We start from the raw sequence: 24056 nt of genomic DNA, 5'->3' as shown, positions 1-24056 counted from the left end.
CCCCATATGCATGAATTTCTGCTCAGTGCAAGGATATAATGACAAGAAGGTTATACTATTTTGTTCTTGTGAGATTCTGTAAACCCTGCTAGTACTGATCCCGTGTTGAATGTTGTTTCAGCCTGGCGAGATCGTATTTGGGGATGGCTGCTCAAAGGTGTGTCGCTGTGCAGGGAACTACACTTTGGAATGTGTTGATAACTCCTGTGAACCCACTGAAGAGTGTCGCGAGGTTAATGGTGTTTCAGGCTGCTATCCTAAAGGTAACAAAAACTGTGTCTGACATGTCTCACTTCAAAAGGACCTTCTGATTAAAGCTAATATGGTCCAAAGGGATCTGTTGTCCTCATTTGCTGTACCCTCGAGAGATGGGTTTGGTTGGGACTTCCTTAATCTTTTAATTCCTGGTCTGTTGCTAACGTACAGTTTCCCATTTGGATTTCCCTTAGGTACATCTACATGCATAGCATCCGGTGATCCCCACTACACCACATTTGACAAACGCAAGTACAACTTCATGGGCAACTGCAGCTATTTGATGTCTGCACCTTGCAATACAACGGCTCTGCCATACTTTGAGGTCCATGCGGACAATGAAAATCGCTTCAACAGGCCCACCATCTCCTATGTGAAGGCTGTACATGTGCATGTTCGTAATGTGAAGATCTCCATCCTCAAAGGTGGCACTGTCCAGGTAAGAAATGAGGGGAGGACCTAACACAGTTTTAACAGGGTAACAACAATTACTTACAACTCATCGACAAGAGTACGAAATTACTTTTAAGAGGTAGATTCTATATGTAGAGAGTTTCTAATAATTGACTTTGCTTTCTCCATTCAGGTGAATGGGACCAATGTTAACCTGCCAGTGTCTCCGGCCCCTGGTGTCTCTGTGTTTAAATCTGGAAAGCATTACACTGTGTCCACAGACTTTGGTTTAACAGTTCGCTATGATGGAAACCACTTCATGGACATCAAAGTTATTAAAGAGTGAGTGAAAACACTGAAATAGTCTCGAATAATCAGTGAAAACATGAATACTTGATTTGAATGAAAACAAGTCACAACCTCTTGCACGTGGTAAAGAGGACTTCTCACTTCCACAAATGACTCATTTCAGATTGTTTTGTACTTTGCAGCTATGAGGACAAAGTGTGTGGACTGTGTGGAAATTACGATGGAGATACTAAAGATGACTTCCGTAAACCAGATGGATCCTTGACCAACAGCGCCAATGAGTTTGGACACAGCTGGAACACTGATCCAGAGTGAGTGGCATGCATTCATATTTCTACAGAAACCCACTTCATCTCTAAAGTCTTTATCTTTGTTTACCAATCTCTGTTTCGTTGTTTACGTATCAAAGGATAAGTTCACCCACGTCACAATAAAGCATGTCCATTTATCCATTCTCTTCATCTTATCCTGAGTCAGGTTGCAGTAGCAGCATTCTTTGCAAGTTATCCAAGATGCAAGTTGCCATAGCAACATTTCCAACTCTTCCAATGGTGTACTTGCTTTCCTTAGGCATATGACCTTTATAATCCCTCCAATGAGTTCTGGGTCTACCCCAAAGTCCTCTCAGTTGGATGTGCTTGGAAGGCCTCCCAAAAGATTCCAGTTTTAAACCCCTTCATTAATTGCTCAGGACAAAAACTAAGACAAAGAGAGGTTCTCTAGCTGACAGTCTGTGTTGGCAGGTGTAACAAGAAACCCAACACCACCATCCCTGAATGTGATGAAGAAGAACAGGACCTTTACGAGAGCTCTGGATATTGTGGTATCCTGCTGGACAAAAACGGCCCCTTCGCTGTGTGCCATCCCAAAGTCAACCCCAATGTAAGTCAATACACACAGTTATATACAACCACACACATGTACAGTACAAAAATATAAACATGTTCCCTGTTTTGTTGTAAGAATTAGTGGCCCAATCCCAATCCCACCCTTTGGCCCCACCCCTCTGCCAGGTAGCGTAGGTTGTCCCAGTTCTTTTGGGGATCTACAGGTAGTGGTCATCTTGCCCTCCAAATGGCCCTCCAAACAAATGCTGACTCCAAATTCCAAGAACGCTGCCAACTTTGAAAAGCATGAAGATATTTTGAAGCCTTAACTGTTTATCATTAAAATATGGATAATGCACCTGTGCATGTGTTTTAATGCATTCTCCTGTTTGTCTTCAGAATCACTTCAGGGACTGTCTCTTTGATCTGTGTGAGTTGGACGGAGCCAAGCCCATTCTGTGTGAAGCCATCGAAGCTTACGTCAATGAATGCCAGGACCGTGGGGTCACCATCGGACCCTGGAGGAATGAAACCTTCTGCCGTGAGTTTTTGGGTTAACCAATGCGTTAGCGAGGGTTAGTGGCCAGCAGGGGGCGACTCCACTGGTTATATGGTTATATTCTCTCCTGATTTATTCCCTCAGTAAACACAGTCACACAGACAAGAAAGCAGGGGAGGGTTTAGGGCGGGGCTACCTGTGAATGACAGGTCACTACCATGGCGACCTGAGCAATGCTTGTGTAGGGTTTGGTTGTAATAAAATAGAATCAGAGGAGATGGCTGTTCAGTAAGTATATTCTTTTGATAGCCAAAATTAGCATCCTACATTAAGGTGCATTGTGTAACTTTCAAAAATCCTCATTGTTAGTGACACCATTGGCACTGTTTCTCATAATACCTAAGTTAGTATCATGTTAGCTGAAAAGTTATTTGTAAAGCTAGACAAGTGACATAGGCTACACACTTGGATAGTGTCTGCGTGAGTTAGCTGATGTTATCTACTCGACGGTGTTTTGCTAGGTTGGCTAACTGGCAATTTGTCTGCGATAGCAAACAAGCTAACATTGCTTGTTTGCTAATAGTAGCTTGTTGACAGCTTACAGCTGGCTGGCTAACATTAGCCTGGGCAGATAATGTAACGATATTGGCTAATAGAAAACAATCGGTAGTTATATACATTTGCTTTGTTCTGCTACATTATTTACAAAATCAGCACCGTTTGTCATGTTAGCTGGCAAAGTTATGTGTCCAGCTAGATAACTGACATACACACAGATAGTATTCATAACGTTAGCGAGCATGCTAAGGTTAGCCAACTAGCTCTAACATAAATACTCTTGCTTCGTAGCCAAACGGCAAATTACCCCGGCAAACCAGGAAATCATCCCAAGCATTAGCGAACATTAGCCAGCTAAAACCACAGTATCACAATGATATATGTTTCACATGCTTTGCGGGGATGTCAGCTTACCTGTCCAATAGCAAAGCCACTTGTGGTTCTGTTTTGATCCAAAAAGCAATCGAAGGTCTCCATGATTCACGTGCCCTGCTGATGTTGACTCTAGTTTTTCCCCTGATGTCGGTTACTTCCTGTTTGGTCAGATGGGCTTCACTAGATAAAACCGAGCGTCAACCTCCGGTGTTGAAAAATGAAGCCAATGCGGAAGTGCAAAAAACTGCAGTTCCTCGAGTGGCCACTTGAGGCTGGCGCCAGAAAACAAGAAATAACATTACCGCAGGTGGGAAAATGCCAATTTTTACAGCTGAAATAAACATGTTTACAGCCTGGTACAAAAAACGGTTTTGTTATAAATAGCTAATTTTATTGTTCAAGAAAACTGTCCGGGGGTGAATTTTTTTTATAACACACCCATTTTAATTATATTAAGCCTTAAATCATAGGGGCCGGATCACTTGATTGACAGGCGGATCCTGCTGGCTGTGTGCTAGACCTCAACACAGACACAGACACTGAGCTTACCTTCACCTGTTTGTGTTGTTGGAGACTTTTGGGGATTTTTTCATTCAAAGTTTGGACAAATAATCTCTCTGTGTGTTTATGGAACTTTATGGCTGTGCAAGAAGTCTGAGCTCCAGCTTTTCGGTGAGTTAAATGTTAGTGTTATTGTATTGATATATTTTTAGCACTAAGTAGCAGGTATACTGTGCTCGCTTTAGCTGCTTGTTAGCCTGTGCAGTGTTTATCAAACATTTATTTAATCGTCCGTCAGTAGATAGGAGTCAGGAGTTAAAGAGATTACAGCGGACTGCAGTGATGAGCAGATCGGTTATTTTAAGTTTCCCGTTACGTGTCGGCTCGCCGCTCTCTCACCGGGCGAGCGAGCAGCGAGTCCGCTACTTCTTTAGTCTGATAACTAAACACCTGCAGTCAGTCACCGACAGAATCTCCTCCTGGGAAAGTCAAACCAGCTCATTCATGATTTATACAGTCTATGGCTAATAACCGCTAGCTACGCTGAGGAGCATATAGCCTAGCTTCATAGCCGTAGCTGGCTGATTCATGCGGCCAGCCCATAGAGCTCAGCCATTGGCTTTAGCTCGGTCACGCTTCGCCTCCTTGCCCGTCTCTAGATTAGCCGGCACTGGCATTTCCAATATGGCGACCCCCAGCGGCGGCGCAAAACGCTGCTTCAGAAACCAATGGGTGTTTTTTATTCTTGTGTGTACATTGTGTTGGTGTTGTTGTGGGTGCCAGTCGTTTGTTGGCATTATCCATCTCCATTTCTCATCTTGCGTTGTCTCATGTTGCCCACTGTTGACTGTCATGGAGGAGAATGAGCTTTAGGCAGCGAGGTGAGAGTAGCAGATACGTCACATTCTCTTCTTTTCGCAGGTAAACCATCCCGAGTGCTTTACATAGGAACCAGCCTACAGGCTGTTAGAGGCAATGGAGGAAGTTGGGGAAGGTCTCAATTTATCAGTTCCTCTCCTATCCCTTCACACATTGGCAATATAAAATGATTAATACATGTAGAATCTTACACAGTGCACCTTTGATACCACTGTTACTGTGATTGCTAACCAAGCCAGGGCTCGAGCGTGTGCTATCGCCTTGCTCCTCTGAAGCTCCAAATATGGTCACTTCTAGCTGCAAGGAACAAAGTGGCAGCTTAAGGTTTCAGACAAGTATTCTACAAACCAAATAATGACGTCACGAAGGCACAAGAAGCACAGGACAGGAAGCTTTATAAGCCCACTTTAAGTTAGAGTGTCTGTTGTGTTTACTAAACCGATACAGGAGTTAGTGCAGATCGTAGCCGAAGCATCTGCCTCTTTTCCCACCCTAGCACTGACATCAGCTTATCATTGTCCCCCCAGCTCTGAAATGCCCCCCCAACAGCCACTATGAGCCCTGTGCAGACCCCTGTCAGGAGACCTGCTCTGGGAAACCCCCCTCCTGCGGCGGGCCCTGCTCCGAGGGCTGTGTGTGCGACCCCGGGTACATCCTGAGTGCCGGCGAGTGTGTCAGAAGGAGTTCCTGTGGATGCAACCACACCAACGGCCAGTACTATGAGGTAGGTAAAGGTTAGAGAGAGGGTGAGGATACAGTCGGGGTGGTCATTATAGGCATTCAGCTGTGATGCTTAAGGTTAGGAGCTGTATGCACATTTCACATATCGTCTACAAATGTACATCTGCAGCTCAAATATGTGTGTTTCTGTGTGTGTGTGTGTGTGTGTTTCAGCACGGAGAGGAGTTTTATGTGGAGGACTGTAAGCAGAAGTGCAAGTGTGATTCCCCCACCGTGACCTGTCAGGCCTCTGAATGCCCCCCAATGCATGAGTGTAAACACCAGGATGGAGAGCTGGGATGCCACCCCACTAGTAAGTTTACACCCATATGAGATACTTGTGTGTCTTTATTATGCAGTCAGACTGAATCAGGTTGAGATGGAAACAGTCCACACTGCAATCAAAGATTTTTCTTGTAAAAGGTAAAAAGGTTTTGCTTTGGAAGATCAGCGTTTGTCTGACATCAAAGCAAAACGTCTGGATGGATGCTAGTGAACGGAGGAGCACTAGAATAATCACATAGTAGTTAATAACAGTTCAAACACCTTCTCTGGAGAACAGCTGCTGGTCCTCAGTTCTAGCAGAAGTCTGTTGGCTCACCTGTGCGTGTTCGTCTCTCTCAGGCTCTCAGGACTGCGTGGTTTCTGGAGATCCTCACTACAACACGTTTGACGACAAGTTCTACACTTTCATGGGGACGTGCACGTACACGCTGGCCAGGAACTGCAAGAACATCACAGGTAGGAACAGCATTTTGTCCTCACTCCAACGTCGGCTCACATGAAAGGCTTTTACTTTGTTTGTCTGCTTTTTGTTCTTGAATGTAAACGCCCAAACTTGTAGAACTCTCAGCCTGCCTTGAAGCACGTTTCACTGTCCAAATATGAAACATGCACACGTGTTCTTTAAGTGACCTGTAAAGTTTCTTTCACTAGAAGGTGCCACTGAGACGACATGACACGTTCAGAAACAGTTCATCTTGTTTAAAGCCATATTTCAATTAGAAACACAGTTTCCTTTTCTTTTTTGGACACTTTACATGTGACATGTGATGTCATCACAGGTATGACAGGTGACACTCCTGATCTCTGACCTGCTCTGACCTGACTGCTGACTGTTGCAACACAACGATCCCTACAGAGATAGACCTTTTTGTTACAGAGGAAGATGATTGTTTTAACCACACACAGACGTTACATCGCTCTCTGCACACACACCAGACTCCATTCAGAAAAACAGCGATTTAAGCTCACAGGACACAGAAGCTGCTGCTCTGCTGCTGCGTCAATCAGTTCATTTCTTTGTGTTAATGTGTCCAACACAATTATTGTGTTAGATCCAAACTAACCATTTATAACACAAAAACACAAACTAACTTACTGATATAGGCAGCAGCAGAGCAGCAGCTCCTGTGTCCTGTGAGCTAAAATCACTGTTTTTATGAATGGAGTCTGGTGTGTGTGCAGAGAGCGATGTAACGTCTGTGTGAGGTTAAAACAATCATCTTCCTCTGTAACAAAAAGGTCTATCTCTGTAGGGATCCTTTCTGTCATGTTGTCACACACTTAGAAGAACAATCTGAGCCTGTCAGTGGAAACAACAAGAACTGTTAGTGGACGACCTTTGACCCATCAAGGATTATGTTGCAGCCATTACAGCCTGTTTCACTGCTGCAGGATGAACACATCTACTGGAGACACTCACACACTTAGATGGGATCTGTCACTGAAATCAGGCTGATATCTGAGCAGGAAATTAAATCTGATAACAGTTGATGACCGTTTTAACGTCCTTTCGTCGTGTGTGATGTCGTGCAGGTCCCTGGTTCTCAGTGGAAGGGAAGAACGAGGAGCGAGGAGTGTCAGGAGTGTCGTACCTGAAGAAACTGTACGTGACTGTGAGCGGAGTCACTGTGACCATGATGAAGAGCAGGAGGACGCTGGTGAGTGACGACGACATGTATTTACACCAGCACACTCGCTAACATGTGGCCCGTCCTCACAGCTGCAGCAGCCCTAATCTTCTCCTTTAAGGAAATTAAACTGCCCTCGCTCTCTTCACCTTTCCATTCGATCTCATCCTCCTTCCTTTTATCTTTTTTAATGCCATAATCCCAGAAGTCTGTCTGCGCTCCTCCTCATCTGTTTGATCCGTGCTCAGGTTCTCTCGGTGTCGGAGCTCCCTCATCCCGTAAATCCCCGCGTGCTGCGTGTTTTCATCCACGTTTCTTATAATCTGTGATGCATCAGATGTTCACCGTAAACACAGCCTCTGTTAAACGTCCTCTTCTCTCTCCTCCTGCAGGTGAACGGACTGCGTGTGGCCCTCCCTCACTCCCCCTCCCCCCTCATGTCTCTCAGCCTGGCCGGTCAGTACATCACCCTGCAGACCACCTTCGGCCTGCAGGTGCGCTGGGATGGAAACCACTACGCTCAGATCTCAGTCCCCAGGTGTGTACAGGGGATCGCCTTTATTCAATATACCTGCTGTGCATTGCAGTGTTTTTTTATTTGCTTTGTTACATTTTGTTTCATCTTTTCATTGTGAAGAGGCTCGGCACACTGCGTCACGTTTTGCAGCTGAATTTGTTCAAACTAAATCCAAACACGCCCTCTACTGGTTTCAATCAGCTCTGCCTGCAGGTGAACGCTGAAGTAGAGCCAAGTAAAGCCTCATCATTCTGCCAAGTTTGAGTTTACAACCTGCTTTAACAGATAAATCTGAAGCAGGAGACGTTTGAGGACGATAAAACAACAAAGACACAAACAAAAGCACGAGAAAAATTAAGGAGACAAAAGCTGCAAAAACACAGAGAGGACGGACGATGACGCGCTCAGAGAGATGAGAGGAATAAGTTCAGACCCAGAGGTTCAAGTCACCTGTACACCTGTAAGGACCTGAACACACGAGCAGCTATCACAATAGCTTCAGCCTCATTGGCTCCTGTCAGCAATCTAGGGATGCACAATATTATCAGATATCTCATTTTTCTGACGCTTTAATTCTGCCTAAACGCTCCATGAGTCCCTGAAAAGCTCGACATAATGCGACGACATTAACTCGGCGCGAGTGTGCGCAGTGTCTGAGCAAAGTCATCAACAGTATACAGATAAAGACTAAACAGTCTCAGAAACTCGAGCCGATGAACAGAAGTTAAACAACTTTCACAGCTCTTAACTAGCTCACAGTTAGCTCACATTCTCCTCATTTTACCGACCTAACATCAAACACGCTGAAAATACACTCGACGCTAACAGAGACATAAACATCAGAGCAAACTAACTAGAAGCTGAACACAAACAGAATCGAAACATGTGGAAACAAAGCTGCAAAGTGAGAAGAACACAAACCCCTGCAGGACGTGATAATCTGGTCTGAATGCAGCACTTTAATCTCTAACAGCTAAATTGGTATATTTGATGGAAACAGCTTAAGAAATCCTCCGTGCAGCTGCAGGTCAAAGGTTGTTGAGATCTGCTATGGTTCATAAATCCTCCCAGCGATCTAAATACTTTCATTTGTTTTATTGATGACGGGCGGACTCGGAGTTTCACACGCACAGATTCTGCTCCCCGTCTCCGTGTTTGTCGACTTTAGAGTGTTTGAGCTTTTAAGACTTCTTAAGAGGCTCCTCTTCATCTCTTAATCCCTGCTCGTCTTCCTCCCGCAGCTCGTACCACGACCAGATGTGCGGCCTCTGCGGCGACTACGACGGCAACGCGAACAATGACTTCACCAAACCAGATGGCGTCCAGGTCGGGAACGTGAACGACTTCGGGAACAGCTGGCAGACGGAGGAGGACGAGGATGACTCGTGAGTTGGCGTGCTTCGTCTCTGTGGAGCTCCTTCCAGCTCTCTCTGCAGTTAGAACATGTGACCGAGCTGCATGTGGCTGTTTGGTCTGCACATGTTCGTAATCATGTGACACATAAACAGATTATATTCCTGTGTGAACTCTCTGAGAGCAGACTGGGACACAAAACAACTTCTTAGGAATGATATCGAAGTTTGTGTCGACGTGAGGAACGCACAGTGACCCTGCTGTTTCTTTGCTCAGGTGTTCTCCAGGCACCAAACCCGACCCAGACTGTGACCCCAGTCTGGAGGCTGAGGTGGTGAAACCAGAGAAATGTGGCAAAATCAAAGACCCCGCCGGACCCTTCAGGTGAGAACACACCTTCAGTACCTGAGCTGAGTAACAACACCGCCCTGCTGAGACACGAGCAGACTCTGAACAACCTAAACTACGGTGTGGACAGTTTCTGATGAGGCCGTGGTTTGGTCACCAGTTCACATGTAACTCGAGCCCTCGTTTCCTTGGTAACAGGCGTGTGTTTAGCCCTCTCCTTGTCTTTCCCTGCTCCAACTTTGTTGCTCTTTCCTCGGCCAGCACACAAAAGAAAACACTGCACGCTGAAGAAAGAAGTTTCATTCTAGTATCATTAAAAACTGATTCTATTTTTCCCATGATGCACCTCAGTATCAGCTCATGTCTGTCTGACACAGGCTGTTTTTAACAATCACTGTGTGTTTGAGGGAAGTTTCTTTCACCACCTGTTGTTAAAATATGACGCCTTTAAAATCTAAGAAGAGTTAGATGAAGAGAATGAAGCGTTTTCCTAAAGTTGCTGTGCGCTGAGCTCTCTGGGCCACCGTAGAAATCACTCTTTCACTCCAATGTGATGTCATATTTCATCAAACTGTATTAACCTTCAGCTTTCACACCTGAAACGTGTATCAAAGACCCTCCCTGCTCTGCGCTCAGTCAGCACTGTTATCTGTATGTGCGGGCGTGCGTGTGTCAGATTACACGCTGCGCTCGTTACAGGGCGTGACTGGGCTGAGATTTATTGGTTTTATTTCTGTTCCTGCTTTACAACACCACACGCAGTTAGTGTTTTATTTTGAAGGAGGGGTCCAACGGTTACTAACGGACACACGTGTCCATGACTCAGTCCAACACAAAGATTGTGTTATCTCAGCTCAGATTGTTGAACTCGTTTATCTTATTTCTGATTACAGTTACAGCTCGTTGTTGGAAAATCACATGGATATTACTGGACTGAACTCTGAACACACACACACACACACACACACACACACACACACACACACACACACACACACACACACACACATCTCTCTTTTCACCAGACTCCATGTAAAAAAATAGCAATTTTACCTCCAATGACGCTGAGCTGCTGGTGTACCACGGCTGTGACTGGTTAGCTTGTTTGTGTTATTTTATCTGACACAAACATTGTGTCGATCTGAATTAACCCTTTAAACACCAGAGACACTCAATTAAACTAAAAAAACCCAAACAGATTGTGGAAGCAGCAGAGCAGCAGCTCCTGTGTCCTGTGAGCTTAAATCAGTGTTTTTCTGAATGGAGTCTGGTGTGTGTGCAGAGAGCGATGTAACATCTGTGTGTGGTTAAAACAATCATCTTCCTCTGTAACAAAAAGGTCTATCTCTGTAGGGATCCTTTCTGTCATGTTGTCACACACTTAGAAGAACAATCTGAGCCTGTCAGTGGAAACAACAAGAACTTTTAGTGGATGACCTTTGACCCATCAAGGATTATGTTGCAGCCGTTACTGCCTGTTTCACTGCTGCAGGATGAACACATCTACTGGACCCAAAAATAAACCTTCTGGTGTCTGACCATCAGGCTGAGCTGATGTTTGTCTCTCTTTCAGGGACTGCATCGCCGTCGTAGACCCCACTCCGTTCTTCCGGAGCTGTGTGTACGACATGTGTCGGTATAACGGCGAGCAGCACGTGCTGTGTGACCAGCTGCAGGCCTACACCGACGCCTGCCAGAGCGCCGGAGCCAAAGTCCACCAGTGGAGGACTCCGACCTTCTGCCGTAAGTCTCCAGGAGCGCTTTTGTCCATCCAAATGTAGATCTTCTTTTTTCCATCATCTGATCCACAAACTGTTGGACAGTCGTGACCTCAAAGTAACCTCGTCATTTTTGGGCCAATAAAATCCTCGTGTAACCGGACGTTTATCTTTCCATCCTCGTCTCAATCCTCTGTCCTCCCCCCCGTCCTTCCCCGCAGCTCTGACCTGTCCTCCCAACAGCTCGTACTCTCTGTGCGTGAGCTCGTGTCCGGAGAACTGTCTGGGAGTGTCCGGACCCTCCGGCTGTGAGGACGTGTGCGTGGAGGGGTGTGCGTGTAACCCCGGCTTCATCCTCAGCGACGACAAGTGTGTGTCCCTGAAAGACTGCGGCTGTGTGGACACCAGCGGATCCTATCACCCCGTGAGTGTCAACAACATTAAACACAGTATTACTGACATCAGGCGAGTTCTCTACCAAACTCCACTTAAATATGTCGGCGTTTAAGGGACGCTGCATTTTGTCAGGTTGTGTAACGTCCCTGATGCATTAAGATATCGTATGTAGGCTACCTGTGTGTAATGACCGTGTGTGTTTGTCAGGTGGGTGATGACTGGACCCTGGAGGGCTGTGAGCAGAGGTGTGAGTGTCACAGCGGAGGTGTGGTCCAGTGTCACAACACCAGCTGTAAACCGGTGATTGAGAGCTGCCAGCTGCAAGACGGAGATTATGAATGTCGCCCTGTCGGTACGTTACACACACACACACACACACACAGAGACATCAGTGACATCAGTGACATCAGAGTGACATCAGAGTGACACAGTTCAGCTCACTTCCTCCGCCTCTTGTTCAGGATCTGGTATCTGCACCGTATCTGGTGACCCCCACTACACCACCTTTGACAAACGCACCCACCACTACATGGGAGCCTGCTCCTACACGCTCACCAAACCCTGCAACGAGTCCTCCGGCTTGCCGTACTTCACGGTGGACACCCAGAACGAGCACAGAGGAAGCAACAAGAAGGTCTCCTACGTCAGGGCGGTGGTGATCAACGTGAGCGGCGTGACGGTCATCCTCGGGAAGGGACGCAGAGTCCAGGTAGGTCACCTTGTGTACTATGATCTGGTACCTACTGCTTTAAATGTCTGCACTCCCATCATCACAATAACTGTCCCTCTGTTGTTCAGGTCAACGGGACGGCGGTCGTCCCTCCTGTCACCTCCATCAGCGGACTGAAGATCTACCTGAGCGGGAAGTTCGTCGTCCTGGAGACCTCGTTTGGTTTGAGGGTTCGTTTTGATGGAAACCACCACGCTGACGTCACCGTGCCCAACTCCTACAACGGCCTGCTCTGCGGCATGTGTGGTAAGAACCAGGAGCTTTGAAACTGTAAGATAAAGGAAAACAAAGGAACCTGAAGCTACCGGCTCTCTGACCGACCCGTGTTTGTTTCTTCTGCAGGAAACTTCAACACAGACCCCAAAGACGACAACCTGAAGCCAGACAACACAGCGGCCGCGGACACCAACGAGCTGGGAGACAGCTGGCAGGTCCCTGACCCCCGCCCCGAGTGAGTCACATCACCCACACATGAACACAGAAGTATAATCAAACATGGACGGCTCACACGCTGCTAAGTATGAGATTCATTTACTCCAAAAACAACCAGCGCTCATCTTTGTGTTCCCTCGTCTCTCCAGCTGCACCAACGGCGGAGGACAAGAGGACTGTGACGACGACGTGGAGGAGGACGCCATGAAGCCCACCAGCTGCGGCATGATCACTGATCCTAACGGGATCTTTAAGCCGTGTCACTCCGTCGTGCCCCCCGAGTCCTTCTTTGAGAACTGTGTGTACGACATGTGTGCGACCGGAGGCCAGCCCGTGGCTCTGTGTCAGGCCGTCGAGAGCTACGCCGACATGTGTGCCGCTGCGGGAGTGTCCATCAACTGGAGGAACAACACCTTCTGCCGTACGTGTCTCTTTATTCACTCAGTAAAACCAAAGTTAGAAGAGAAGATCGTTTCCTCCACAAACTGCAGCCGTCACCGCGAATCATTCTGTCGATTCAATCGAGAAGATCAAACAAAGTCAAACACGTGAAGCTGATGACTAAATACATGAACATGATAGAAGCTGTAATGTGTGTTTAACATCCTGCAGCCCTGAAGTGCCCCCCCGGCAGCAGCTACAACCACTGCGGCCCCGCCTGCTCCCCGCCCAGCTGTCAGAACCCCTCCAACAGCACCTGTGACCTGCCGTGTGTGGAGGGCTGCGTGTGCAACGAGGGACTCGTCCTCAGCGGAGACAAGTGCGTCCCGCTCAGCGAGTGTGGCTGCACGGACGACGACGGGAAGTACAGACCGGTGAGAGAGCGCGGTTCACTTACCTGACAGGTGTGTGAGACAAGTGTGAGCATGCTCTGAACTCGTCCGTGTGCTCTCTCTCTCTCTCTCTCTGAAGGTGGGAGACTCGTGGTTCACGGAGCTGGACTGCTCCGAGCGCTGCAAGTGTAACAGCAACAACAACGTGACGTGTGAGCCGTGGCTCTGCAGCCCCGCTCAGGAGTGTAAGGTGGTGGAGGGAGTGCAGGACTGCCACTCCACAGGTAAACATTCACCTGCCTTACACCTCATCCCGACTGAAGAACACACACAGTTTAATGTTTAGTGTTTAAATCATGTTTCCCCCCTCAGGTAAAGGTGTGTGTCACGTGGCCGGAGATCCTCACTACTACACCTTTGATGGAGTGATGCACACATTCATGGGCACCTGCACGTACACTCTGGTGGAGGTGAGGGAGGAGCTCTTACTGTAGCACACAGACGCTACATCGCTCTCTTCGAAGACACCAGACTCCATTGAGAAAAACAGCGATTTTAGCTCACCGAACTCAGGAGCTGCTGGTCCAGTTTGTTTGTGTTATTTTCTCTTACACCAACATTGTGTTGGATCTGAACTCACCGTGTAAACAACAGAGTCTCACAGTAACACAATCACACTAACTAACTGAGGCAGCAGTGGAGCAGAGTCTCTGTGTCTGTGAGCTAAAACGACCGTTTTTGTCAATGGAGTCTGGTGGCTTTGAAGAAAGAGCTGCACCGGCTGTTTTTATGCCTCTGTCGGGATCCTTAATGTTCATAATAAGTAACACCATCTCCTCTGGATCCTTCAGGTGTGTAACACCACAATGGTAACGCCCTTCAAGATCGTGGCTAAAAACGAGGAGCGTGGTCAGCCAGAGGCCTCGTACGTCCGCTCGGCCAAAGTCTACCTGCCGGGTGACACCGTGGTGGAGCTGCAGAAGAGCCGCAGAGTCCTGGTGAGGAACACTTTCACTCAGATTAAATGAATCATTGTGGGACAGAGCAGAGTGAGATGATGTCTGACCTCTCCGTCTCGTCTCAGCTGAACGGACGGCGCGTTCGAACCCCGATCACCATCGACAAGGCCGGAGCCAAAGTGATCACCAGCGGGTCCTACAGCCTGCTCGACACAGACTTCGGTCTGCAGGTGAAGTTTGACGGAGTCCATCACCTGGAGATCACCGTGCCCGGAGAATACTTCAACAAGGTAGCGATGACGCCGCTCTCTGATCTTCCAAGATGGCCGTCAGTGTCTTAAACCCTGCACTAACTCTCCTCCCTCCCTCCCTCCTCTCCAGCTGTGCGGCATGTGTGGAAACTACAACCAGGACGCCGAAGACGACAACCTGATGCCCAACAAGAAACCCGCCAAGGATGTGATCGAACTGGGAAACAGCTGGAAGTCAGAGGGAGACAGCGACCCTGGGTCAGTCATACACAGCCTGTACACAGTGTTATGATGTGGTTAGCATGAGGGCCTTCTTGTCCCTCTGTCTCTGAATCATCAGACCAAGTATGAGGCTGAAGCTCCCCCAGTGAACACGAATATATCCTGCTAGTTATTTACCCTTAAAAGTCCGACTTTAATCTTTAAAAGAATAATTCTTCCTCAGTTTGACCTCAGTGACCCCCGCACAGATGCTGCTCTGAGTAGAATTAACACACTGACATCCTCCTCCTCCAGCTGTCAGCCCGACACCCGTCCTGACGTCGACCCCGACTGCACCCCGGAAGAAGAGACGCAGTTCGAGGCTCAGTGCGGCTCCATCATCCTCTCCGACACCTTCAAGCCCTGCCACTCTGCGGTGCCCCCGGAGGCCTTCCTGGGCAACTGCATCTACGACATGTGCGAGTACGACGGCATGCAGGCGACGCTGTGCGACAACGTGGAGGCGTACGCTCAGGCGTGTCAGAGCGCGGGCGTCACCATCAGCTGGAGGAACAACACCTTCTGCCGTGAGTCTCTCAGACACGTGAAACAACGACTCATTCTAGTGTGATCCTTTGTAACCACACGTCTCTGCTCCCTCCCTGCAGCTCTGCCCTGCCCCTCCAACAGCCACTACTCAGACTGCACCGCCCCCTGCCCGCCCACCTGCTCCGACCTCTTCCCCATCTTCTGCCACCTGCCCCCCACCACCTGCGTGGAGGGCTGCCAGTGTGACGCCGGACACGTCCTCAGCGACAACAACTGTGTTCCTCTGGACAAGTGCGGCTGCCTGGACTCGGACGGAGAGTACCACGATGTGAGTAAAATACGGTCGCCTCTGGCCCAGGAACACAAACAGGAAGTACACAAAACACTTCTTCTAGTGTTTATTGAGGGTAGGCAGCGAGCTTAGGGGGGCATTACTGCCACCGACTGGACTGGAGAGGAACGAGGAGAGGGTCAGTCTGACTCTTATCTGTGTGTGTGTGTGTGTGTGTGTGCGCGCAGGTGGGAGACTCGTGGCTCACAGATAAGTGTGCAGAGCAGTGTTCCTGTCAGAAGGGCGGAAACATCGTCTGTAAAGATCACAGCTGCAACTCCAACTCCGTGTGCGGTCTGGACAACCTGGGAGAGCTGCAGTGCAAACCCACCAGTGAGTGCGACACGTCACCTGTTAGCATCTCGTAGCTGCTAGTGATGCTAATGAAAGAGGAGAGTCTGACCTCTTCCTCTGTCTCATCTTCCTCCTCAGAGTTCAACAGGTGCAGCGTCTCCGGGGATCCTCACTACCGAACCTTCGACGGCTTCACACATCACTTCCAGGGCCCCTACACCTACGTCCTGGCCCAGGGCCACAACGTGGAGAACGCCAGCCTGGAGCCCCTTCAGGTGCGGGGCAAGAACATCCGGCGCGGGGGCAACAGGAGGGTGTCCCTCCTGGATCAGATGTACATCAGCGTGTACGGCGTGGACGTTCGATTCCAGCAGAAGAAGAGGGTCCTGGTCAGTGCGTTTGTGTCTTTGTCTGATGTCCGCTCAGATTCTTTCCTGCTGTGTCTTTGAGGTTAAAGTGAAATCTCGTGTGCAGGTGAACGGGGAGCGCGTGGCTCTGCCTCTCAGCCCGGTGGGGGGCTTGAGCATCACCATGAACTCCCGGCAGGTGCAGCTCACCACCGCCTTCGGACTCACCGTGCGCTTCGATGGAAACAGCCGCGGAGGTAAGAAGAAGAAGAAAGCTCTGTCCTCTCTGATCAAACACTCCTGTCTTTGGATTGATCCTGAATCTGTGTGTGTGTGTGTGTGTGTGTGTGTTTCAGAGATCGTCCTGCCCGGCACCTACAAGAACTCTGTCCGAGGTCTGTGTGGAAACTACGACGGCCTCACCAGGAACGAGTACATGAAGCCGGACGGCGTCGTGGTCAGAGATCTGGACACGTTCGGAGAGAGCTGGAGGGTCACCGACCGACAGGCCGACGGACTGAGGAGCTTCGACCGTCCTCACACCGTCCACGTCCACAGGTAGGTCCACAACCACGGCTTTAAGTACAGTTCAGAGGGTTTTAAATCAGTTAAAAAGTGTCTGATTGTTTAATTCCAAACACAGACTCGCGTAAAAAACATTCTTCTGTTAACACTGAAGCGAGACATTTCGGTCTGTTCACAAACACATCGGGGTAAATGTTTCTGGTGATATCAGGCTGTGAAGTCATGCCCTGGAGCTCTCGTCTGTTTGCCTGTTAGACACTTAACGTCTCCTCTGCCCTCTGTGCTCTCTGCCTGCAGGCGGGATGTAGAGACGGATCCAGACTCCGGGTTCGAGACCTCCGACTGCTCTCAGTCTCAGCTCAACAACTACAACGGCACGACTCAGTGTGGAGCTCTGTCCAACCCCGGCGGTCTGTTCGCTGACTGCCACGAGAAGCTGCCGCCCCAGTCCTACCAGGAGTGAGTGCTCTCACTGTGTGTGTGTGTGTGTGTGTGTGTGTGTGTGTGTGTGTTACAGCGCTCTTATAACGTGTGGATATAATGACTAAATGTGTGTGTGTGTTTGCAGCGACTGTGTGTTCGACCTGTGTGCGGAGCAGGGCAGTGCAGAGCTGCGCTGTGCCAGCTACGAGGCGTACGCTGCAGCCTGTCAGGAGGCCGGAGCCACGCTGGGGGCCTGGAGGGAGCAGCTGGGCTGTGGTGAGGAACACACACACACACACACACACACACACACACACACACACAGGACAGAGGACAGACTCTCGTTTCTGCAGACACAGCTTTGGTTCATGTCTCAGATGTTCAGCAGCCTCTCTCTCTCGCTCTCTCTCTCTCGCTCTCTCTCTCAGTCCTCACCTGCGGTGCAAACAGCTCCTACTCCACCTGTATGTCTCCTTGCCCCGCCTCCTGCGCCAACCTGGCCGCCCCCTCCGACTGTGACGTCACTTCCTGTGTGGAAGGCTGCAAGTGTGACGGCGGCTTCGTGATGAGCGAGGGCGCCTGCGTGCCGTACACTCAGTGCGGCTGCGACTTCCTGGACAGATACTATCCTGTAAGAGTCCTCCCGGGTCAGACACAGCAGAGAGTGTGATCATGTGACCTCCTCTGACTCTCTCTCTCCCCCCTCTCTCTCTCGCCCTGCAGCTGAAGGAGAAGTTTGTGACGGAGGATTGCTCTCAGGCCTGCGAGTGCACCGCCACCGGCGCCGTGTGTCAGCCAAAGAGCTGCCAGAAGGGATACATCTGCACCATCTACGAGTTCAAACGAGACTGCTACAGAGGTGCGTGCTCGTGGGCAGAGATGTTACGGGTTATAATAAATGCTGTTTGAATCTTTAACCAGGTTTAAGTGCGTGCAAACTGCACTGCAGAGCCAGGATGATTTCTCCTCTGATGCATTTCATCTTTAAACTTCTTGTGTCTCCTTCCTGCCGGCTAACCGGCAGTAACATCCTCCTGTGAGGTTCTAACATAATCAGTGCAACATCAGTGTGAACGTTAGCGGTGGCTGTCGGGGGGGACAGAGTGGAAGAGCTGATGAGTGAGGTGTTTGGTGTTGCAGAGAGTCCCTGCCTCAGCTACCCGTGTCAGAACGGAGGAACCTGTCACCTGGGCAGCAACAACACATACAGCTGTCAGTGTGCGGACGGCTTCGAGGGCGCCAACTGTGAGGTGGAGGTCACGCCCGACGGAGGACTCGGTAAGAAGTCTTACGATAAAGTTCAAACTCATCAGAGTCGCACTTCTGCTTCAGTCAGAGGCTGATTCTGTTTCATTCTTTGATCCTGTTTGTCACAGAAACCAAGTGGATCATCCTGATCGCCGTCCTGGTCTCCCTCGCGGTCATCATCATCATCATCATCACCATCGTGTGTGTGTGCAAACGCAAATCCAAGTGAGTGTCGGCCGAGTGCGTGCAACATCACAGCTTTGTGTGTGTGCGTGCTTCACGACTGCTGAGTGACATTAGCAGGATGAAAGCCTGAAGGTGTGTTCAGACCAGAGACGAAGCCAACTGTGGCACCGCCCGATCACGTACAGAGAAACAGACAGACAGGTCTCAGGAGCAACGTCGCCTCTTTACAAAGAAGAAGAAGGAAGAAAATAAAGTTCATGCAGCGCAAAAAAATCTATTTGTTCTCATAACCGTCTAAAAAATGAGCGTCACTTTTCAGTTCTTCTTCTGCAAATAACTGCAAGGTTTACGATTAGCCTGTTAGCTTTAGCAGCGAGCGGGCGAGGACGTTTGATGTTTATCTTCCAGCTAAAAAATCAAAAGGTGCAAATGAAAGCAAAACGAGATGAGAGTTTTAACTCAAAGGAGCGTAGAGATTCTCCCAACATCCTGGAGTTGGAGTAGAAACTGTCAAACCAAACTCCATTCTAAAAACGAGCATTTTAAAGTCGTCTCACAGACAGACCTGACAAAGCATGAGCTCTGCCTCCTGATGTAGTTCTCTCAGCATCCTGATGTAGTTCTCTCAGCATCCTGATGTAGTTCTCTCAGCATCCTGATGTAGTTCTCTCAGCATCCTGATGTAGTTCTCTCTGCATCCTGATGTAGTTCTCTCAGCATCCTGATGTAGTTCTCTCAGCATCCTCTCAGCCTGTTTATTGTCATTAAATCTCAGTAACATCTGTTCATGTTGGCTTCATGGCGCTGTAGTGAGACAGATCTCAGAGACAGGTGGACAGGCGCTCCACAGCTGAAACAGAGCACCGGTAGAAACCCTGGTACTGATCCGAGCTGACGGCTCACTGGGAGGGTCGGGGCTTTGGTCTGAACACACCATGAGGAGGAGGCCTCAGGCACAAACAGGAGATCAGGGATGTGACCGCTCATTTCATTTCCATTGCAGGTCACAAGCTTATGTTATTCAGCAGTCGTGTCAGAATAGGTGAGACAAAGTCACTAACTGGACCTGAGTGTGAATCTGGTGTCAGGACTGGTGAGGGGGAGGGTAATCTCGAGCCGCTGTCGCCTTCTCTCTCGTTTGTGCATGCGGGCAGGAGTGTGTTTGCGTGTCTGTGTCTCACCTGTGCTCTGAGCCTCACCTGTGCTCTGTGCCTCACCTGTGCTCTGTGCCTCACCTGTGCTCTGTGTCTCACCTGTGCTCTGTGCCTCACCTGTGCTCTGTGTGTCCGCAGGAAAAAGAAGGACATGAAGAGCATCCGCATGAAGTCATCAGGTGAGGCTTAATGTGTGCAGCACTCACACTCACACACTCACACACACTCACACACTCGCACACTCGCACACACTCACACACACTCGCACACTCGCACACACTCACACACTCACACACTCACACACACTCACACACTCACACACTCACACACACTCACACACTCACACACTCACACACTCACACACTCACACACACTCACACACTCACACACTCACACACTCACACACACTCACACACTCACACACTCACACACTCACACACTCACACACATTCACACACATTCACACACACTCACACACTCACACACACTCACACACACTCACACACACTCACACACTCACACACTCACACACTCACACACTCACACACACTCACACACTCACACACTCACACACTCACACACACTCACACACTCACACACTCACACACACTCACACACTCACACACATTCACACACTCACACACTCACACACACTCACACACTCACACACTCACACACTCACACACACTCACACACTCACACACTCACACACTCACACACACTCACACACTCACACACTCACACACACTCGCACACTCACACACACTCGCACACTCACACACACTCACACACTCACACACTCACACACTCACACACTCACACACACTCACACACTCGCTCTGTGAGTCTGATGAGGGAATCAGCTCAGTGCAGGTCAGGTGTGTGTGTGTCTGATTGCTCCTGATTAACACCAGGTGTGTGAAGTCTATATGTACCCCTTGTGTTGTGTGCTCTGTGCTGCCTCACTGCCTCACCATCAGAGGTAGTGAGAGGTGCTCCGTGTGTGCTCGTGTTGTGTAGCTCTGTCTGTCAGTCGGTTGGTTTCTCTTCCAGCCCGTGTGTTCGTCCTTCTCTTAGTTTGAGCTTTGAGGTTGAGGTTCACAAAGAGGGAATGCAGAGTGTCAGCAGAGACAGAGGGAGAGAACTCACACAGACCGTAACACCTGAAAGTAAAGCTGACACATCCTCAGCTGCTGTTTCCCTCTGAACACCAGGCTTAAGCTTTTAAACAGATATAAATTCATTTCTGGGAACATTTTAAAAAGAATTGTTTTAGGTTTTTGTTAAACGACATCTGTGAGGCCAAATAATCCCAAAGAGTCATGAAATGAAAGTCATGAGTTTTCCTGACTCCTGTATGTTGTTTTGTACGAGAGAAGCATTTTAAACTAAACCCGTGTCTCGGTGCGAGTGTGCCTTCCACAGTTAACTTTTTAGCCTTCAAGAGCACCTGGCATTCACCTGGGCCCGTATTCACAAACATTCTCAGAATACTTTTGAAGAGATCCTCACTTTGCTTAAAAACTTTAGTGATTTAGTGATTTAGGAACACTCTCAGAGCAACTCTGAGCAGGAAGGGACAGAAACTTTCATCTGAGTGAGGAGGCGTGGTTGACCTCGTCGCTAGGTATGACACAACCTGCTCCCGTGAGCACCTGGTATCCCTCTTTTTCTCATACCCAGAATGCCCTTTGGTGCAGTGTTGGCAGATCACACTGACAGCTTCCAGCTCAAACACCAGAAACCTGTGAAACCATAAAAAACAGGCCGTGAGCACTCAAAGCTTCAGACCTGCATCAGATCACCACAGATACACTGTCACATTAATATGATGTCACACCCCAAACACAGCGAGACAACCAAACACACAGATTATCGTCGTGGCGACACCACAGTGAAGTGATCGAATGCTGCTGTGAAATGTGACACCAGAGTGTGACCTGTTGAAACATGAAAGGATGAAGGAGTGAAACTAAAATCAAACAGATAAATAAATGTGTCTTTAATGCACCAGAGATATTTACAGGTGATTAACGATCAAAGTAAACAGTCCTGCTTCATTCAAACTATTGAACACAACTCATGTCAATCAAACGGGTAATCAATGAGTGAGAGGAACCGGCCCGGCCGCGCTGCTTTGGTGTTAAAACAAAGTTTAATTTGTTGAGTTTCACACTTAAAGAGGAGTTTCCTCCAGAGAGTGTGGACTCGTGCTGAAGGCTGCCGACAGGTGTCACGTAGTTCCTCGGAGCAGCTCTAACATCCCTCTCTCTCCTCTTCAGAGGTTCCTTATAAAAACATAGAGGACGAGACACGAGAGAAGGTGACCAGCATGTGAGCAGCGCCGGACGAGGACTTCACGTCCACCAGCCTGCAGAGACAGAAATGAAGGAGTCGTTTGTTTTATGAGATTGTGAATATTTTGATTTTTTATGCTTTCCTAACTTATGATGTGTTATGTTAAGATTTTAATCATGTGAACGTTTGATTCAGAAAACTGCTCTGTGTGTCGTTTTATGTATTTATGGAATTAAACGCCAACAAACAAAGAAAACGTGTCTCTGTGTTTGTGTTGGTCCACACTAAACAGTTACAAGGAGAGGTTAAAGGTCACATGTCTAAACTGTGTTGAACTGACGGAGGTGCTGCCTCCTGTTACGCTCTCGTACTGTAGGGGGCAGCATGCACCATGAAGACGTGACAGAGACATGAATGTGACAACATTTAAAAACAGTGCAGACGTCATTAGTGTGAGACGTGTGATGACATTAGATCAATCATCAATAATATCAATAATCTGACGAAGGATCCTCACAGATGCTCCAAACACTGATCAGCCGTAACATGATGACCACTGACTGAATAACATTGATGATCCCGTTACCATGGCACCTGTCAGTGGGGGGGGGGGGGGGGTAGGTTAGGCAGCAGGTGAACACTTGTTAAAGTTGTGTGGAGCGACTGGGTCAGAGCAGCTGCAGACCTGCAGCTCTTGCGGTGTGTTCCTGGTCGGCAGGGGTACCAAAGGAGGTCCACGGGGACAGGGTCATGGGTCGTGTGGTCCGATCCAACAGAAGAGCTGCTGAAACAGTTAATGCTGGTTCTGATAGAAAGGTGTCAAAGGTGGGAAACCTCGGGTCCTGCCGTTCATGTGGATGTTACTCTGACACGTACCACCTACCTGAACAGTGTTCCCTGATGGCAGTGGCCTCTGTCAGCAGGATGATGCGCCCTGTCTCACTGCAGACATGCTTCAGGAACGGTTTGATCTCAGTCCAACGGAGCGTCTGTGGGATGTGCTGGACAAACAAGTCCGATCCATGGAGGCCCCACCTCGCAGCTTACAGGACTTAAAGAGCTGCTGCTCACGTCTCGGTGCCAGATACCTCAGCACACCTGCAGAGGTCGAGTGGAGTCCATGCCTCGACGGGTCAGGGCTGTTTTGGGGGCTAAAGGGGGCCTACACAATCTTAGGCAGGTGAAGCCTACATGACTTTTTCGTGTCGTGTTGCTGTGTCTGTTCCTGATGTGAAACTAATTATCAGATGAATGAAAGTCAGATCCAGACAGACACAGAATAAACCCAGCAACTCTTTATTCAACAGAAAACAGGAGAAACGTCACAGCAGGAGAGTCGACCCTCGTCTTCCTCACACACTCTGAAAGAGGAGCGTTCACACAGTTCAATCACAAGGCACACTCATGTTGTCTGGACAGCAGCTGTGATCACAGATCGATACAGACTGCCCTTTAAATTCCAGTGTTTGATCACAACAGTTATAAACACGTTTCTCTCATGTTCGGTCTGAACATTGTGCTGACGGTCATCTCACAGAAGAGTCTGTAACGTCTACAGCTTGTGTCGCTGCTGAACACTGATGATGGTACAAATACCTCGTATCCCAACCGTAGACTGTAGACACATGCCTTAATCCTGCATTCTTTCTAACGTCCACCAGGGGGTGTGATTCTATAGAAGTCTATGAGAACATGCTCCTCCTCCTCTCCTGATGTATTCCCTCAGTAAACATGTTCCTAATGACTTTATGGTCTCAGTCTCTAGTTTCTTCTTCAACACAGCATGATGTTCAT

General features: G+C 48.7%; 1 protein-coding gene across 1 annotated transcript in view; it reads left to right on the top strand.

Moving 5' to 3' along the window:
• Window positions 1-22302, top strand: part of zanl (zonadhesin, like) — a gene marked incomplete at its 5' end in the record, with an annotated part of 50375 nt that extends 28073 nt beyond the window's left edge. Inside the window, 40 exons of the mRNA XM_069672695.1 lie at window positions 122-263; window positions 450-694; window positions 842-990; window positions 1140-1268; window positions 1701-1839; window positions 2184-2325; window positions 5124-5320; window positions 5491-5629; window positions 5941-6057; window positions 7135-7259; window positions 7622-7767; window positions 8988-9131; window positions 9376-9483; window positions 11021-11190; window positions 11387-11589; window positions 11769-11913; window positions 12023-12270; window positions 12360-12537; window positions 12634-12742; window positions 12873-13144; window positions 13336-13538; window positions 13636-13780; window positions 13869-13966; window positions 14348-14494; window positions 14581-14745; window positions 14837-14964; window positions 15223-15494; window positions 15576-15784; window positions 15976-16120; window positions 16220-16470; window positions 16556-16685; window positions 16785-16986; window positions 17251-17412; window positions 17522-17652; window positions 17805-18007; window positions 18100-18235; window positions 18517-18654; window positions 18753-18849; window positions 20103-20143; window positions 22247-22302. Of these exons, the coding sequence (XP_069528796.1) occupies window positions 122-263; window positions 450-694; window positions 842-990; window positions 1140-1268; window positions 1701-1839; window positions 2184-2325; window positions 5124-5320; window positions 5491-5629; window positions 5941-6057; window positions 7135-7259; window positions 7622-7767; window positions 8988-9131; window positions 9376-9483; window positions 11021-11190; window positions 11387-11589; window positions 11769-11913; window positions 12023-12270; window positions 12360-12537; window positions 12634-12742; window positions 12873-13144; window positions 13336-13538; window positions 13636-13780; window positions 13869-13966; window positions 14348-14494; window positions 14581-14745; window positions 14837-14964; window positions 15223-15494; window positions 15576-15784; window positions 15976-16120; window positions 16220-16470; window positions 16556-16685; window positions 16785-16986; window positions 17251-17412; window positions 17522-17652; window positions 17805-18007; window positions 18100-18235; window positions 18517-18654; window positions 18753-18849; window positions 20103-20143; window positions 22247-22302 (6306 nt within the window). The remainder of the gene's footprint in view (window positions 1-121; window positions 264-449; window positions 695-841; window positions 991-1139; window positions 1269-1700; window positions 1840-2183; window positions 2326-5123; window positions 5321-5490; window positions 5630-5940; window positions 6058-7134; window positions 7260-7621; window positions 7768-8987; window positions 9132-9375; window positions 9484-11020; window positions 11191-11386; window positions 11590-11768; window positions 11914-12022; window positions 12271-12359; window positions 12538-12633; window positions 12743-12872; window positions 13145-13335; window positions 13539-13635; window positions 13781-13868; window positions 13967-14347; window positions 14495-14580; window positions 14746-14836; window positions 14965-15222; window positions 15495-15575; window positions 15785-15975; window positions 16121-16219; window positions 16471-16555; window positions 16686-16784; window positions 16987-17250; window positions 17413-17521; window positions 17653-17804; window positions 18008-18099; window positions 18236-18516; window positions 18655-18752; window positions 18850-20102; window positions 20144-22246) is intronic.
• Between the last annotated feature and the right edge of the window lie 1754 nt (window positions 22303-24056).

The sequence above is a fragment of the Semicossyphus pulcher genome, unplaced genomic scaffold (assembly GCF_022749685.1).
Source record: "Semicossyphus pulcher isolate SPU_LCO1_2020_fin unplaced genomic scaffold, fSemPul1.0.p SCAF_21, whole genome shotgun sequence".
In the NCBI taxonomy this organism is placed as follows: Eukaryota; Metazoa; Chordata; class Actinopteri; order Labriformes; family Labridae; genus Semicossyphus; species Semicossyphus pulcher.
The sequence above is the reverse complement of the archived record's forward strand: the minus strand, read 5'-3'. Positions and strand labels throughout refer to the sequence as shown.